At 50.9% G+C, this 15,842-nt stretch overlaps 7 protein-coding genes across 7 annotated transcripts; 5 read left to right on the top strand and 2 right to left on the bottom strand.

Annotated features, from left to right (window-relative positions):
• Nucleotides 1-1,183: 1,183 nt before the first annotated feature.
• On the top strand, nt 1,184-1,726 carry ARB_05891 (uncharacterized protein; the record flags this gene model as incomplete). The annotated part of the gene is made up of 1 exon (XM_003015534.1): nt 1,184-1,726. One exon carries the CDS (start codon nt 1,184-1,186, stop codon nt 1,724-1,726), a length of 543 nt encoding a protein of 180 aa, XP_003015580.1.
• A 378-nt stretch (nt 1,727-2,104) lies between these two features.
• ARB_05890 (uncharacterized protein) lies at nt 2,105-3,753 on the top strand (the record flags this gene model as incomplete). Its single annotated transcript, XM_003015533.1, has 2 exons — nt 2,105-2,333; nt 2,381-3,753. The coding sequence occupies 2 exons, from the start codon at nt 2,105-2,107 to the stop codon at nt 3,751-3,753; spliced, it is 1,602 nt and encodes a 533-aa protein (XP_003015579.1).
• Nucleotides 3,754-4,603: 850 nt separating this feature from the next.
• ARB_05889 (uncharacterized protein) lies at nt 4,604-5,014 on the top strand (the record flags this gene model as incomplete). Its single annotated transcript, XM_003015532.1, has 1 exon — nt 4,604-5,014. One exon carries the CDS (start codon nt 4,604-4,606, stop codon nt 5,012-5,014), a length of 411 nt encoding a protein of 136 aa, XP_003015578.1.
• Nucleotides 5,015-6,019: 1,005 nt separating this feature from the next.
• On the bottom strand, nt 6,020-7,464 carry ARB_05888 (uncharacterized protein; the record flags this gene model as incomplete). Its single annotated transcript, XM_003015531.1, has 2 exons — nt 6,020-6,627; nt 6,702-7,464. 2 exons carry the CDS (start codon nt 7,462-7,464, stop codon nt 6,020-6,022), a joined length of 1,371 nt encoding a protein of 456 aa, XP_003015577.1.
• A 3,564-nt stretch (nt 7,465-11,028) lies between these two features.
• ARB_05887 (uncharacterized protein) lies at nt 11,029-11,694 on the top strand (the record flags this gene model as incomplete). Its single annotated transcript, XM_003015530.1, has 1 exon — nt 11,029-11,694. One exon carries the CDS (start codon nt 11,029-11,031, stop codon nt 11,692-11,694), a length of 666 nt encoding a protein of 221 aa, XP_003015576.1.
• A 280-nt stretch (nt 11,695-11,974) lies between these two features.
• On the top strand, nt 11,975-13,105 carry ARB_05886 (uncharacterized protein; the record flags this gene model as incomplete). The annotated part of the gene is made up of 1 exon (XM_003015529.1): nt 11,975-13,105. One exon carries the CDS (start codon nt 11,975-11,977, stop codon nt 13,103-13,105), a length of 1,131 nt encoding a protein of 376 aa, XP_003015575.1.
• A 437-nt stretch (nt 13,106-13,542) lies between these two features.
• ARB_05885 (ornithine decarboxylase, putative) lies at nt 13,543-15,035 on the bottom strand (the record flags this gene model as incomplete). Its single annotated transcript, XM_003015528.1, has 2 exons — nt 13,543-14,624; nt 14,735-15,035. The coding sequence occupies 2 exons, from the start codon at nt 15,033-15,035 to the stop codon at nt 13,543-13,545; spliced, it is 1,383 nt and encodes a 460-aa protein (XP_003015574.1).
• Between the last annotated feature and the right edge of the window lie 807 nt (nt 15,036-15,842).

Raw genomic sequence — 15,842 nt, 5'->3', positions numbered from 1 at the left:
ACTTCCTTTAAACAATAACCTGAAAATAAGGAACAGCCTTTCGCTGGACTGCATCAATGCCCGCTCTAATAACTATGTGCAAGCAACACCAGTTGCCCCGGATTTGCTACAGTCTTTCCATTACTATTTTTTCAATAATTGTTAATTGGTCCAACTAAACAGCTAGGTATTTATTAATAGCAACAGGCTGGGAACCAATGACGGACAGGCCGGAAATAAGCACGCTCCCCGCCATGGGCATTATCCGCTTTGTTCCGAAGTGCTTGCTCATGCCTATAAGTAGTGAGTCAGGTATATAGTCATTCCATCCCCAGGCCTGAGTTGACTGCTCCTCACCATTTTCCACGACTTATACTTCCACAACGTTGAGATACGAGGCAGTGACCTTGGTTTATGATAGGTAACTAAGCTTGGACACCCGCGGAACTAGCAACGAAAGTAACTAATGCGGGAAACCAGCAAACACAAACAGTATGAGCGACAACAAGTCCTCGGAAGAGAAGGCTCGCGAAAGCTTTTCATCGATACTCAGTTACTATCTTCACAATCGCGAATCACTAGAGCGTATTCCGTCATGGGTTACGGAGTCGTCCGAGTCCGGCTCCATACCCATAGCTCTGTCTCCATCCCTCATGCCCACCTCTGATGAACAGGTTGAGGCCGAAAAGCAGAAACTAAAGGAACGCGTATCCGATGCTCTACCGAAACTGAGTGAAAGGGAGAGGCAGTTGATGACCCAGGCAGCTAATAGTAGCAAGGTCAAGCGGAGGGAGAACAGGCAGTAGTGATATTTGATATGATACTTGAAGGCCCACTAAATTAGTTAATTGTACAGAAACGGTATACTAAAGAACATTCTTACCGCGGCAGAGTTCTTCGGCGCCAGACAGATCTAACTAAATTAACCAGTTAGTTAATCAAATTAAGTTAGTTAAGTGGGTTGTCACATAACTACTTACTTAGGATCTCCACTGGGTAAAATTTGCGTCCACTAATCAACTGGCTCTTGAAGCTCTTCTAACACCGCTTGCGGTATCCTGCCTATAGCACGCATATACTTTGTTAATAATATATATCCATTAGTTATACCGCAACCCTACTCATCGGCGGGGCAACTACGTTAACTACCTAACTAGGTAGTTAGTTACCAGAGCAATGACCTGGCCCGCTAACTGGTCCCAATATGGCAACTCCGGACCTCAACTCTTCAACTTCATCCATATCTCCTTCATGCGATGACATCTTGATCTCGCTCCGATCGCAGTTGAATCTGTCGCCTTTCTCGATTGACTATGATATCCAGTTCAAAGGAAACATGTCCATTGTTGCGTTAGAAGACCCTGCTGTCAGGGCTATCGGCTCAACTTCTGCTCTCCCTGACTCTTCTTCTGTGGTCAAAGAGCTTCTTGATAACGCTCTGGACGCCGGAGCTACATCTATCTTCATTGAAATCTCCCTTAATACTCTTGATATTATCCAAGTGAAGGACAATGGGTCTGGAATACTGCCCAGTGATCGTTCACTTGCGTGCAAGCAGAACTATACCAGCAAAATTCAAACAAAGGAAGATCTCAAGAACGTCGGCGGCAGATCTCTAGGATTTCGTGGTCAAGCTCTAGCCAGCATTGCTGAAATGAGCGATGCCATGTATATCACGACTCGCGTTCCGGAGGAGCAAGTTGCAAGGACAGTTAAATTTGGCCGTGATGGAGAGCCCATAAGGTAGGCGCATGCGTTTGGTTCTACTCTTATTCTTTAGTTAGAAAACCTATTAGTGAGAGGGCTTTCTCACTTGACTTTCATTTCCGGAGCATGTTTCTGTTTCTCGTACTACACGCAAGTCTTCTTACCACGAGTCCCTTTCGCTCTTCACCAGCGGGCGGTTCGACAAGCAATTTGATGCTATATGCTCTATACTTACACCCATTTTATCAGTGACACGCCCGCCTCCCACCCGATTGGAACAACCGTTCGTGTCTGCGATTTTCTAAAATCGTTACCTGTGAGGAGACAAGAAGCAGAGAAAAAATCGACAAAATCCATTCTCGCTATAAAGAAGCTCCTTCGGGGATATGCTATAGCAAGGCCAAAAACACGTTTGTCGATGAGAGTATTGAAATCCAAAGAGAAGGACTGGGTTTATGCGCCCAGCCAAAAACCCTCCGTACCTGATGCAATCCTCCAAGTTATTGGCTCTACGGTGATTTCAAGCTGTATTTCCTCGAACGCTTCCTATCCAATTCCGGGAGAAAAAGACAGTCCAGACTCCATGGTGGAAAACTACGATACCCCCACTATCCACATGTCTATCATTGTACCTAACCCTGAAGCAGGTAAGTGTAATCCCTGCACAGGAGAGTAGCTAAGCTGATAACTATAGAATGTATGGCCAGAATTAACCACAAAGGGCAATTTGTCATTGTTGATGCCCGCCCGCTTCTGACCTGCATGGGCTTTGGTAAGGAAGTGTTTAAACTCTTCAAATCTTATTACAAAAAGGCCGTGAATAGCAATATACTTGAAGATCCCTTCATGTTTTTATCCTTGGATTGTCCTCCCGGCATATATGATGCGAACATCGAACCCTCTAAGGATGACATCTTGTTCGAAGATCATCAGGCGGTCCTCCAGATAATCGAGGGCGTTTTCATGGATATCTATAATCTAGAAACTTCTACCATTATACCCACTCCTGATACCCAACAGAGTTATCTTAGTAACCAGTTAACCATCGACATTAGTAGCCCAGCATCTACTAAAAACCGCGGCCGTTTCCGCTCTAATGAAAAACTTACGTCTACCGTTAATCCATGGACACTATCTCTTGCTGCTCAGCGACTACGTGATCCTGAATCTCAGCTTTTAACTCCGCAGCGCGAATTTCAGGATCCGCGAAATAATATACCCCCAAGAAGTCCAAACATTAGGGTGAAAAATAGCAGAATCTCCATGAGGCAAGCTACACTCAGTCTGCATGACAATGGTAGGGTGTCACTATTCAATACGCAGAGCCCACAACGAACAAGCAATGGCTCGCCTCGAATGGTGACCCCACCACGAGTTCCTGCACCCAATATTCCCCGCAGCATTGAGGCTTCCGTGCAGATCGCAGAAGGAAATTCAGCCAGAGGAAAAGAGGGAATGTATGTAATACGGCCCACTCCCCAGACACCGCCGCCTTCAAGGGCCTTTTCTGCAGCCACACACCGACAGGCACCTATAGCTGTTACTTTTTCCCGATCTAATGATCAAATACCCCCAAATCCACACTCTATAAGCGGACGATTACATTGCAATCATAGGAGTGACCACAAAATCTCTGGCTATGGTGAAATACGTCCTTACAAATTAACTGTTCCTAGCGGCTCACATCTACAAACGGCCTCGACTAATCTTAAATCCAGATTTCAACCTGACTTAAACCAAAAACGTAACCACCTAACCAGCTACAGGAAGAACAACTTTTCTACAGAAATAATTCTGTATCAAAGTCAATCCACGATGGAATGCATGTATGAAACAACAATCCCAAATGGCGGTGAAATTACACAGCTGGCAGATTCAATCAAACGACTGGTTAATACAGACCAATATGTGAAGTCAGGGTCTCTCATGGCAGCATTCTCGCCGGCCGATTTAACAAGTAGTATTAGCTACTGGACCAACAAGCTTCATACTCTAGCTAAAAACCCCTCTTTCCAACGCCAGTTGAGGCAGCTATCATTCCTAACTCCGAGCAATTCATCCAAATGAAAGCTCCATACAGGATGTGCATACTATTGTTATATACAGAGGTCTACAGCATACAGCTACAGTATTAAGGCATGTTGAGGGGGCAGTTCTATTAGTCGTCGATGATTGATGAGTTCCTGATTGTAATAACAACATATTGCATGAACCCCGGTTAAAACAAACATTTACGGAGTACTAAATGCAGAATGCTCAAACATCCAGTTGTAATGGGCGCTTAAGTGTTAGTGGGTGACTGATGAACTTGCGATGGACTTACTACTCGGAATACGGCTACCGAACGAACCTGGTGTGCCAGGGAAATCTCTAGAGTGGATATCGATTCAAAGTAAGCCGACTTTCGATCAACTTATGAGGAGTACTTACGGTGCATGCAATGTCGACAACTAAATATAGACGGACAACTAAGCTTTCGGGGAGCACAGGCTCAAACCGAGAGCCGCCCAGCTCGGGCCATGCCGCGGACCCAGAAAAGACCTTAAATTCGCCGCCAAAGTCTGAGCGGCGAGTGACGGCATTTATTTAAGATCTGCCTTTTATTGCTGGATCTCTGCCGCTTTGCACGGAGCGGTATAGCTATATGATACGATTGATGTGCATATTAATTGATAACGGCCCACTGTTTGAGTCGCCACCTCGGTCTCCCGGCTGATGGGAAAGCCAACAATGGTTAGGCCATGGGGCTGTGCGAAAGTATTGGCCGACAGGCTCAGTGTTTAAGACAGATCCTCTGGCAATCCTTCCTGTTGTCCGCAGACAAGATGCACTTATATCAACGAGATGGGCAGCCTCTTTCCGACCGTCAACAGCTCTGTCGGCTCCCCTGCCATGTTACTAGCAAGTATCATTCACCATGAGGCGGAACAGCATCGTCCCAATCCGTTCGCCTTGCCGACGAATTCACTTGCTGTTTGCGTTCCTAGTGACAACCGTCATCTACTTTTGCATCATACATCTGGCTCCATCTTCGATTCCCCTAAAAGTTGAGTCGTTTTCGGCCAGGCCTGATGGTGGTAGCGGCCGTGATTCCAACAACCAGGGCCATGAGAATGGATCGAGCGGTGCAGAACCGTCGATTCCGCCGGCCAAGCATGACGATAACATTGTTGAAATGGTGGTGGCCAGCATGAAGCGGGAGAATGTTACATGGTTGCACAAGTACCTGCCGCAGTGGAAGAAGAACATAGACGTCGTGGATGACCCCGAGGCTGAGCTAACCGTCCCCGCAAACAAAGGGCGGGAAGCCATGGTGTTCCTAACGTGAGTATCCCAGGTATACATACTTACACCTGTTCGAGAAGTATATATGCTAACATTTAGACTTAGGTATATAATTGATCGCTACGATTCACTTCCTGCGAACATATTCTTCCATCACGCAGAGAGATTTCAGTGGCATAACGATAACCCGGACTACGATGCGCTGACTCTGCTTCAGAGCTTCCGCCTCGGCTACCTTAAGAAGGAAGGATACGTCAATCTCCGGTGCGACTGGTACCTGGGCTGCCCCTTAGCCATAAGACCGCTTATCGATGCGACTCAAGTTTTACCGGGGGAGGGCATTACATGCAAGCATATATACAAGCAGGCCTTTGAGGAGCTGTTTCCCGGCGAGAGCGTCCCGGAGACTGTGGGCGTTGGATGCTGCTCCCAGTTTGCAGTCCGGAGGGAGACTATCCGGCTCCGCTCCAAGGCAGACTATATACGTTATCGCCAGTGGTTGATTAATTCTGAACACGACGACGGGCTCAGTGGGCGAGTGTTGGAGTATGCATGGCATTGTAAGTTTCAATTTTGTGGCTGAACTCAGAAGAAAAGGGTATGAACTGATGGTTTTGATAGTGATATTTGGTAAGGAGGCGGTTCACTGCCCTGATGCTGGGATGTGCTATTGTGAGGCGTATGGGTTATGTGATATGGATTGCAACATAGCGCGTTGTGTCGGGCAGTATACCCATCCTAAGTACTCGACACTTCCGCAGGGCTGGCCCAAGGTGGGCTGGAATGGAGAGGATAGACACTGGTCGGGTCCGGAATAACTGGGTATGTATATGGTTTTGCATTAAAAATGGTGTTGGGTATTACTGGATTATTGGAGGCTTTTGTGTGCATTTAAACGGTTCAAGATGAGTGATAGTGTATTATTGACCAGGACGTATAATTAATTAAGTTCATTATCAGATGGCGTCAATATATAATACAGGCAAATGTAGTAAAACATGGTCAACATCCAATAGTCGGACATATATTGTGAAATATTTACATAGATCTAGAAAGGGGCATGCTCAGCGGCGTTCTCATGCTCAGTCTGCAGAGCAACGGGGTCATTCAGCTCAAACGCCGAGTTCCAAATGACTTTGGCAACTTCGTCACTGCCGGGGCCGTCCTGCTTCGAGCTCCGCCCGCCAACATGCTGGAAGACACTGGGCGTCAGGGCCCATCTAATCTCGTCATTGGCATTCGCATACTCTTCCAGCAGGGAATCAGCAAATCCGATCTTCTTCGATTCGTACCATGACACCACATCCGGTACCCGATCGTGTGGGAATGCGAGTGCCTGAGTACAGCAGCCGAAGCGTGGCATTTGGTGAACGCCAGGCCGAATGGGCAGGACTGTTAGACGGCCCGAGGCGAAGAAGAGGATGATAAAGAGAGGCCCGCAGGTAAGGCTGATGAGCAGGATGGCCTTGTTTGAGAGGAGGCTGTTGGCATGGCCGGGATGGCTGGTATGGTTGGGATGAGGGAGACAGCGTCGTATAGCGACGAGGATGACCCAGAAGGCAGCGATGAACAGCATGGAGCCGGCGAGGTAGGCGAGCCATTCCTCGTTGTTCCATCCCAGTAGGCCCTGAGTATAGAACAGCCGCAGATATAAATCTAGGCTCGTTAGATACGTGATCATCAACAGCAACTAAATAATAATAATAATAATAATATTGGTGATAACTTACACTTCGATGCCCCCAGCTGCCTGGTCTGCCGGCCTGCAGCTGCCAAAGCCTGCTTGGTGCGATGATACCAGCCGTCCATGGCCAGGACGTCGTCCTCCACCATCAGCACATGCGGCGTGTCCACGGCCGCACACGCCTTGAGCAGATACGAATAGTCGAACAGGCCCTTCTCGCGGAACAAGCCGCCGTCTTGCTCGAGTTTGCGCAGATGGTCCAGCGTCTCCTTGTCCACATCGTAATATAGCACCCTATCCACGAGGGCCGGGAGCCAGTTGCTCGCGTACGAAGGGTGTATGGACGGGTCCGTGTGCGGGATGAAGAGGATCAGGTAGATGTCCTGCCGCTCCTGCGGGCTGAGGTCCATCAGCAGGGCCCCGACGGTGGCCTCGATGTAGCTGACACCCTCGCGGGCGATCGAGGCGATGCCGACGCAGAGGCTGGCGTTGGTCTTCTGCAGCCCTGGTGGTCCCGTCCCGGGCAGCGGCAGGGAGGCGCCGTCGATCGAGCCGTTCCGGGCTGCAGCCACGGCGTCGATGTGCCGGACGAAGTTTGCAGCCTCTGCGGCCCTGAAGCGGGAGTACCTGGGCTCGTATCCGCGGCCGGCGTCGAAGAAGAGGGAGGTCGGGTCGCGGAAGCTGTGGGATCTGCAGTACTGGAGGAGCAGCAGGTAGCAGAGCACGAAGGCCGCCAGCAGGTAGCGCAGAGACCATCGCGGCGAGATCAGGGCGCCGCAGGAGGACAGCAGCCTGGCGAGAGGCCGCATTGCATTGTTATTTATTTATTGTTGCTGGCTGCGAGTCTGGAGTCTCTGTCCAGGTCTGCAGGCCGGGACGTTCGGTTGGTGATAGTCAAGTTACTCGGGAGTCGCGCAAATTTTCACTATCGCGGAGTTTTATATTTATCTGTAGGGCCGAGTTCCACAGCAAAGAACTCGAATTATGTAACTGGCTAGTGTCTATATCTACAGTATATATTATATTAAGTCGAGAGTATAAGACAAGGATGTCTCCCTCTATTCATGTTGAAGATTGTATTCTCTCTTCACTAGCTAACAAGTAACTAGAGGTAAGAGCAACGTCAAATTCGTAACCACTACGTTGAGCCAGGTAACGGCTACGTTTATTTAAAAATACGTAGATGAGGCCTGCAACGTTGTAGCTCGTTGATCGGTATCCCGGTTCAAATATCTTATTGTTATTTTATCTACTTATGGTAACAGTCCACACATTCATGATCGCCCGCCCTCCCACCCCGGCATTCCGTAAAGACTCACTTCTTCGCAACCTTAGAACCGTGAGTGCTAGGGCCAGCGGCAGCCGGGGTGGTAGTAGTAGAGGCAGTCGAGGTAGTCGAGGTGGTCGAGGTAGTTCCAGCAGTCCCGGCAGGCGCGGGTGCAGAAGTCCTAGCAGTCCCGGTAGGTCCTCGCTATATATATATCGGTTGCTAAGGCCGCTAGGAGAAGTAGGTTCGGGTATTAGGTCTCGATATATATTTAATATATAAATATAGCAAAGATAGTAGCGGAGGTCCTGTCTTATTAGTTACTAACTGAGATTATCTACCGTTCTTTTCATGCAGTCGAACGAGGCCGCTCCAAGTTTTGGTGACCTTCGATGATGCATCCTTGGTCCTGTGGTAGAGACAGCCACGATGGATTTCTCATTTCCTTGAGATGGGTCGACACTCTGGATGACAACATCCTTGAAACCTCTCTTCCGGTTGAGAAACGAAGCTGAAGGTGGAATGTGTATTCGACGATGTATTCAAAGTTGGCTCAATTCAGGTCAGACAGACCCCCGTACAGGGGGAACCGCGAGAAGGTATCAAGGCCGAGACAAAGTGAAGACCTCGCCGGGGAGTCGTTATATATCTTTGACAGCTTGTTTTTGACCGGCCGGCTTAATCACAAAGCGTATCTGCCATACCAAGGAGCAAGTTACCGATATCGAGAGTAAATCCAGCCTTTCCAGTTCTACAGGGAGGGAGGGTGTTAGAAAATGCTATATCTAACAGATGACCTCTAAAAACTTGCCGTTGGTGGCGGACCGGGTCGGTGACGTTTGGCCGGTGAGGGAGCCTCGCCGTTCTCATCCTGGAACCACTTCACTGTGGCTAGTTAATCAATTGTCAAAGTCTGCCGCTACACCAAAAGGAGTGAGCCCACACTAATGGTAGGCAGAGCTGAAGTTTGACACATAGTTAACTAAGCTTTCAACATCAGATATAGGCGTAAGGCTGGTTCTAATTTGGCTTCATTCGCAATATTAGCTGGGTATTTTCTTCACAAAGTTGATTAAGTTGCCTTTGAAGCTTCTCATCGATCTGCTGGCAGTTTATCTTCTTGTTCTTGGTCTTGGAGGCTCCTTTTGGTCCTTACGTGGCAGGGACAATGTCAATAGAGTGCTCGCTCCCCTGAGATGTGTAGAACAACATCCTTCATACGCTCGCGCAGGGACTGCGGACTCTATTATAGTTAGAGCTAGATCTTGCCTCGAGGTAGCTGGGGGCGTTGTATTTTCATGTTGGTGGCAACATATTACTGTCAACAGTTGTTGTCGAGTCGATTGCGTTTGACAACTACTCCGTGGAACGGCTCTCTCAGTGGGGAAAAGCAGCGGTAATGGATATGGCCGCCCGCAAAGCTCTGGTGGGACCGGATACGTCCCGATGAGAAGGTCTCTGAGTGGTGATATCTCGTCACTATAATATGTCATGACAACGATTGTCGTTGGCGGGTAACAGCGCTCCACAAGGGATTGGCCTGCTGTCACAGCGAGGCCGACAGAGAAGTGGACACCGCAGCATAGCAAGCAGACGGGGATATAGGCCTTGCTATAACTATTTATCTGGCAGCCCATCTAGCTATCTAGACAATGCAGTGAAGAGGGTGCCTGATGGGTCGAATATATAATTTTATCGTATATCCCGATGACAGACAGACGGCTATTCAAAGATCCCCTCGGGGTCTCGTTCAGTGTCTATTGCAGCCTTCCAAAGCTTTATAATGGCATCACACTAAGTGACACCGGCCCGGATATCGAGACCTTCGAGGACTAAGTCGCCATGCGCCACCGCGTTGCGTCTGTGTCGGAATATTGGGCTGGGAGGCCGGTAGATGGGCTTCCGAAGCATCGTCCATGTTGAAATACGCCTCTCTTTGGACTGCCGGTCGAGGGCTTCGGGCTTGCTTCCTTCTTGCACGATGCAGCCTTTCCATTATCCGTTGAAATACCTGGGTATTGAAAGGGTATATCAAGCTCCACAGAATAGATTTTTATGTATCTTGCAAATTCATACACATTCGGAAGCTCTGTCAGTATTCCAGTCGGACAAGCTGTGTAGCCGGAATAAGTTCTTCAGGCTTCGTAGGTGCCATTAGATATATGTCCCTGAGTAGGTTCGACTCCTTAAGGGGCTCGTAAGTAACGACCGCAGGGTATCTGGTAGTGGGTATGTATCAAACTGCTGAGCCAAAGGGGAGACTCCTGGCTGGCAGTAGAGTCGTTATATCATTGACAACGGCAGTACTATATTATTGTGACCGGTTGTAGGGTCGTTCGAAAGGACGTTAACCAAGACATGCTACCAAAGTGCCGGCCCTGACATGGACATGCGTTGCACAGGAGAGAGAGGCCGTCTCTATGGGCGACTCGACAGCCCCCAGCCGGCCCATCGTGAGGCGGTTGACTGAGGTTTTGACAAGAACCAGCAGGCCTACACAACAAGCAAGGTCGACGATGGCCGAGGATTGACTTCAGGAGTTCTTCTAGTGCTTGCTGCCGCCGGTTGGCCAGCGATTTCGACAGAGACACGAACAGTGCAGTGTTTGATTCCCACCAGGTCTCTCTCTCTGACTTTAGGATCCCTGGCTGCCGATGGCCCCTTGACTGATGCAGGCTGAGAAGTTTCAGTGTCTGATCCTGCTCCTGGTCCGCCGTCGGAGTGTGTAAGGAAGATGGAGGAATTTGGCGAGAGACGCAGATCGCAGGGGGTTATATAGCCCTCCCTGGGGAACAGTGAAGATGCCTCTCCCCGTCTTCCAGCAGCAGAGTCACTCAGCAGAGTCACTGCAAGCCAGTTAATGGACGGAGTGACGGCTGGCCTCGCCTCTGGCACATGAAGAGACCGAGAGCTCGCAACTCGGCCACAGGCCGTCTCGCACACTCTCGCATGCCCTGGCTATACGAGTCGTCCGCCTCTATATAAGGCGCGGGATACCCAGGCCAAAGTCTCAAGATACCCAGATATCATACCCTGAGACCAGAGAGCAGACACAAGACACGGAATACAGGATACCCTTCGTCTCTGCCGCCTCTTGCATCCCCCCATGACCGTCGCAGCGCAGACTCCCATGCAGCGAGCGTGGCCGCAGCCCTCGCATCCGGCCGCCGTCCGCGTCGTCTCCTCCCGCCTGCTCGCCTCCATCGACCCTCACGAAGATGCAGATGCAGATACAGACTCCTCTGCAGACTCCTCTGCAGACGATGAACAGGAGAAGCAAAAGGCCGCCTCCTTCTGTCTGACCGCCGTCGCCGCCCGCGATATCCCAGCTGCCTCGCTCGTCGCCCGCAACACGTCCACCACGCTCGCCGCCGTCAAGGCCTACTCGACCGTCCAGGTCTCCCGCAACGCCCACATCGAGCTCAACTCCGACCTGCTCTACTGCAACCACTCGTGCGACCCCAACGTGCGCTTCGTCACGTCGACGCTGGCGGCGGACAGCCTGGCCGGCCCGCCTGGGGCCCCCGTTGCCGGTGCGCTGGAGGTCTGGAGCACCCGCGCCATCCCCGCCGGCGAGGAGTTGCGCTTCTTCTATCCCAGCACCGAGTGGGAGATGTCGCAGCCCTTTCGCTGCTCGTGCGGCGCCAGCCAGTGTCTCGGCTGGGTCGACGGCGCGAAGAAGACGGCCGCCGAGGTGCTGCAGCGGTACTGGCTGAGCGACCACATCAGGGCGCTGCTCGGAGAGAGAGAGGGAGAACGAGAGGGCAATTGACTATAGACCATAGATAGATCAACGGCTGTACAGAGTATTTTCATGTTGAATATAAAAAGTTATCGATATAGAAATGACATCATGATCCTGGTTGAAGGATCCTCCTACATATAACTATTTTATATAACATCATCCCAGGCAATAAAAGCCATCACAACATCCCACTATCGGGAATTGATACACCAGCATCTACATCTACATCTACATCTACATTCATTCTTTAGATATTCCTAGATACTCATAGATTATTTTTTTAGACTGTTCTGATTGTGATAGTACCATGGCTCCCATCCCCATCACCATCGTCACCGGCTTCCTGGGCTCCGGCAAGACCACGCTGCTGCTCAACCTGATCCCCCAGCTGCCGTCCTCCTACCGTCTGGCCCTGCTCAAGAACGAGTTCGGCGACGTCGCAGTCGATTCCCAGCTGGCCGCCGCCTCCTCCATCTCCGGCGTGCGCGAGCTGCTCAACGGCTGCATCTGCTGCAACCTCGTCGGCCAGCTCAGCGACGCCCTCCTGCAGCTCCGAGACACCGTCAACCCAGACCGCATCGTCATCGAGACCAGCGGCAGCGCATTCCCCGCAACCCTGGCGATGGAGGTGAACCGGGTGTCCAGCGAGCGCAAGGGAGAGTTCGTGCTCGACGGCGTCGTGGCTGTCATCGACGTGGAGAACTGGGAGGGCTACGAGGATACCTCTTACACGGCCAAGTTGCAGGCCAAGTACACCGACCTGATCGTCTTCAACAAGTGGGAGCTCGTCTCCGAGCGGCGGTTTGATATCTGTCTGGACCGGGTGGGCGATCTCGACGTCCAGACTGCCTGGGTCAAGTCGGACAAGGGCAGAGTCGACAGAGACGTGCTGCTGGGCATCGACGGCGCCCTGCTGGCGAAGATGGCTGGCTCTACAGAAGCTACAGAAGCTACAGATGCCCTGGGGCAGGCAGAGCATGCGCACTCACACCAGTCTGAGGTCGAGGTGCTTTCTGTCTCGCTGGCCGGAGACGCAGATGCAGACGCAGACACAGTAGTTGTGGATTCAGCTGCCTTTTCGGCCTTTCTACACTCCTCACCCAAGGACGAGATATACCGGATAAAGGGGACTGTGCGGTTTGCCCCTGACCAGATCCTTGCAGACTCGTCCGGTGAAGTCACGGCTGCTGCTGCTGCTGCCCGTGATGCGCCGCCGGTGCAGACATATATCCTCAACTGGGCCTTTGGGCGATGGACTCTCACCCCGTCTCCGTCAGAAACCACGACTGCTGCCAGACTCACCTTGATCCTCGCCCGGTATGAAGCGGCCAAGTGGAAGAAGAAACTCGAAGCAGGACAGCTGCTCAAGGCCGCTTCCCCTGCCACGGCCTCGCTGCAGGTCGGCATAATTGGCCAGAAAACTGCTCCATATAACTAACTAATTAATCTACATTAGTTACACTACATATGCAGCAAGATACATATGCGGAATATGCATCGAGAAGGATGGCTTGCATGATACATACATGACATGACGACATAGATCTAGAGACCTACATACGGATACATCTTTATAGAGTGTTAAGAGTGTTAGATACTTGATAAAACTACGATTGATAGACCAAGTTTTGCCAGATGGCAGATTTTTTTTTTATTGTTTTAGTTAAATAAAAGAGCAAAATTAACTAGGCAACCAAATCACCCCCTTTTTGTGTCTTCTTTTCTTTTCTATAGCTAGATTCATCTCAAAAAAAGCAATCAAAAGTTCACATCTCGTATATCCTTCACCCCATTTTGATTAAAAACACTACTTCCACCATAACATTGTATCACTCCCTCTACTTCCTTTTGCTGTTGTAGTTGTAGTTATCACTATTAATAGCCCAGAAGCGCCGCCGCACCAGGCTCAGTGACAATGTAGATCACCTCATGCTTGTCGCTGAAGCCATTGAAACGCGTTGCGCTGCACTGGGTGTAGGCTCCCATGTTCTCAAAGTAGAGCCAGTTGCCTACGCCCAGCAAGCCGTTCAGAGTGACGCGCTCGCTGATCACATCGATACCATCGCAGGTCGGGCCCCAGATGGAATACTCAATCGGTGCAGAGGTGTAGTCGTCATCCTTGGTCAGGATCTGGGCAACAGGGTGCTGGTGGTCAAACACGATGTTGGAGAAGTTGCCGTACACCCCGTCGTTTAGATAGATCATGTAGGCACCGCTGGAAGAGGGAGTCGAGGCACGGCTGGGGGTGGTAGAGTCAGACTCAGAGTCGGACAGCGGCTCTTCCACGCCAACGTCGCGACGGGCAATCACATTGGCTGCGAGGGTGAAGGCGGTGGCGACATAGTAACGTCCTGGTTCGGCAATGACTCTGATGTGTGGTGGGAAGTACGTGTCCAGTGCGTCGCCCAGGGCAGCGGCAAAGGGCTCGAAGGTGTCGTCCGAGAACCCACCGCCAACATCGAGTACCTTCAGGTCGAAGCCGATTTCAGCAGCGCGGTCAAAGACGAAGCGGGCGTCCTGGACGGCCTTAATGAAGGATTTGGGGTCCTCGGCTCCCGATCCGACATGGAAGCTGACGCCAACGACATTGAGGCCCAGTCCGTGAGCGAGTTCCAGCAGTGGGCGAGCAGACGAGAGAGAGGCACCAAATTTCATGCTCAGACGGCACAGGCTGGCGGAGTCGTCGGTCAGGATACGCAGGTAGAGCTCCGCGTCCGGGAACATCTCTTTGATTTTGTACAGCTCATCGGTGTTGTCAAAGGTCATCTGCTTGACGCCAACCTGGGATGCATAGCGCAGGTAGGACTTGGTCTTGCATGGATGAGCGTAGATGATGCGGCTCGGGTCAACGCCGGCAGCGAGGGCGAGGTCGATTTCAGCCTTGGATGCACAGTCAAAGCCATTACCCAACACGGCCATCAGACGGAGGACCTGAGGGTTTGGGTTGCATTTCACAGCTATGGCCGAGTTAGCATTATATCACACAACGGCATTTGATAAAAAGGAACTAACGACGTAAAAAAAGAAAAGAGAAAAAGAAAAGAGAAGAGAAGAAAAGAAAACATACCATAGAAGGGCTTGACGCGAGGAAGATTGGTCTTCCAGCGGATATGCTGGCGATAGACCTCACCGAGGTCAGCAACGTAGAATGGATCCTCCTCTCCAGGATAGCAGGTCTTGACATCGACAGCAGCAGCCTTCTGCTTCAGGATTTCAAAGACAAGCTGTCTGGACGCGGCTCGGGCCTCAGCCAAGTGGGAGATGCCGCGAGTTTCATCGTCTGGACATTCGACATGTTTAAGTTTCTCATGTACATGATCATTGAAATATAGTCTTGGGAGGTCGCTAGCCGAAGGTGCCATAACCATCAATGCGTCTGATTTGGTGGTTGGTCTTTTTTTGGGTTTGATTGTCAGGTATTATGTGGGAGTACCACGTGTTAGGGAGGTCTGAATGGATCGCAGCCTTCGCTCACTGGACTTAGCCTCCTCGACTCTTCCTCTGGAAGAGGAAGAACCCGTTGAGAAGTCCTATGCGGCAGCTCAAGGGTTTCGGAATTGGTGGGGGTGTAGAGGACGTCTACCAAGCGCAAAGACGGAGAGCTTTGGAAGGTGTCCTGCAGAAGAGGGAGATTTTTAAGGAGTCCGGTGAAAAGGGCTGGTGGGAACAACGTATGAGGCTGGAGTGGCGAGGACACGGTCGATCAAGGTGCCTTTGGGAGAGAGACCCCAAAGGCGGTTTCGAAGTCGAGAGAGGAAATTTATATTCCTGCCAACGACCAGACGAGGTTAGCTAGCGGCTCGGAGTGACTGTAACGACTGTGAATGTGATGGTGACCGCGGTGAATAGGGGACACGAGCGAGGTGAATTGGTCGAGGCAGAGCCACCATGGTGACGATATCTGGGGGGGAGGGCAAGGCAAGGTCAGCGAAGAGCTCACCTCTCAGGCAAAGGCCAAAATCAGGCTGTCTGCAGCAGACAGGACAGAGAAGAGCACAGTTGAGCGTGAGAGAAGAGTCAGAACTGCCAGTCGACGAGGAGCGAGGCCGTGATTTATAGCAGCAGAGCGCGGATGGGGTGACTGACTGCGAGGAAGAAGGTCGAAGAAAAAAAATTGGGCTGGTGGTGGGAAGTTGTGTGCCTTAGTCATCAGGAGCTAGCTAGCTTCGCCCGGG

The sequence above is a fragment of the Trichophyton benhamiae genome, assembly GCF_000151125.1.
Source record: "Trichophyton benhamiae CBS 112371 chromosome Unknown Abenha-G-c-322p01.r1, whole genome shotgun sequence".
Taxonomy (NCBI): Eukaryota; Fungi; Ascomycota; class Eurotiomycetes; order Onygenales; family Arthrodermataceae; genus Trichophyton; species Trichophyton benhamiae.
The sequence above is the reverse complement of the archived record's forward strand: the minus strand, read 5'-3'. Positions and strand labels throughout refer to the sequence as shown.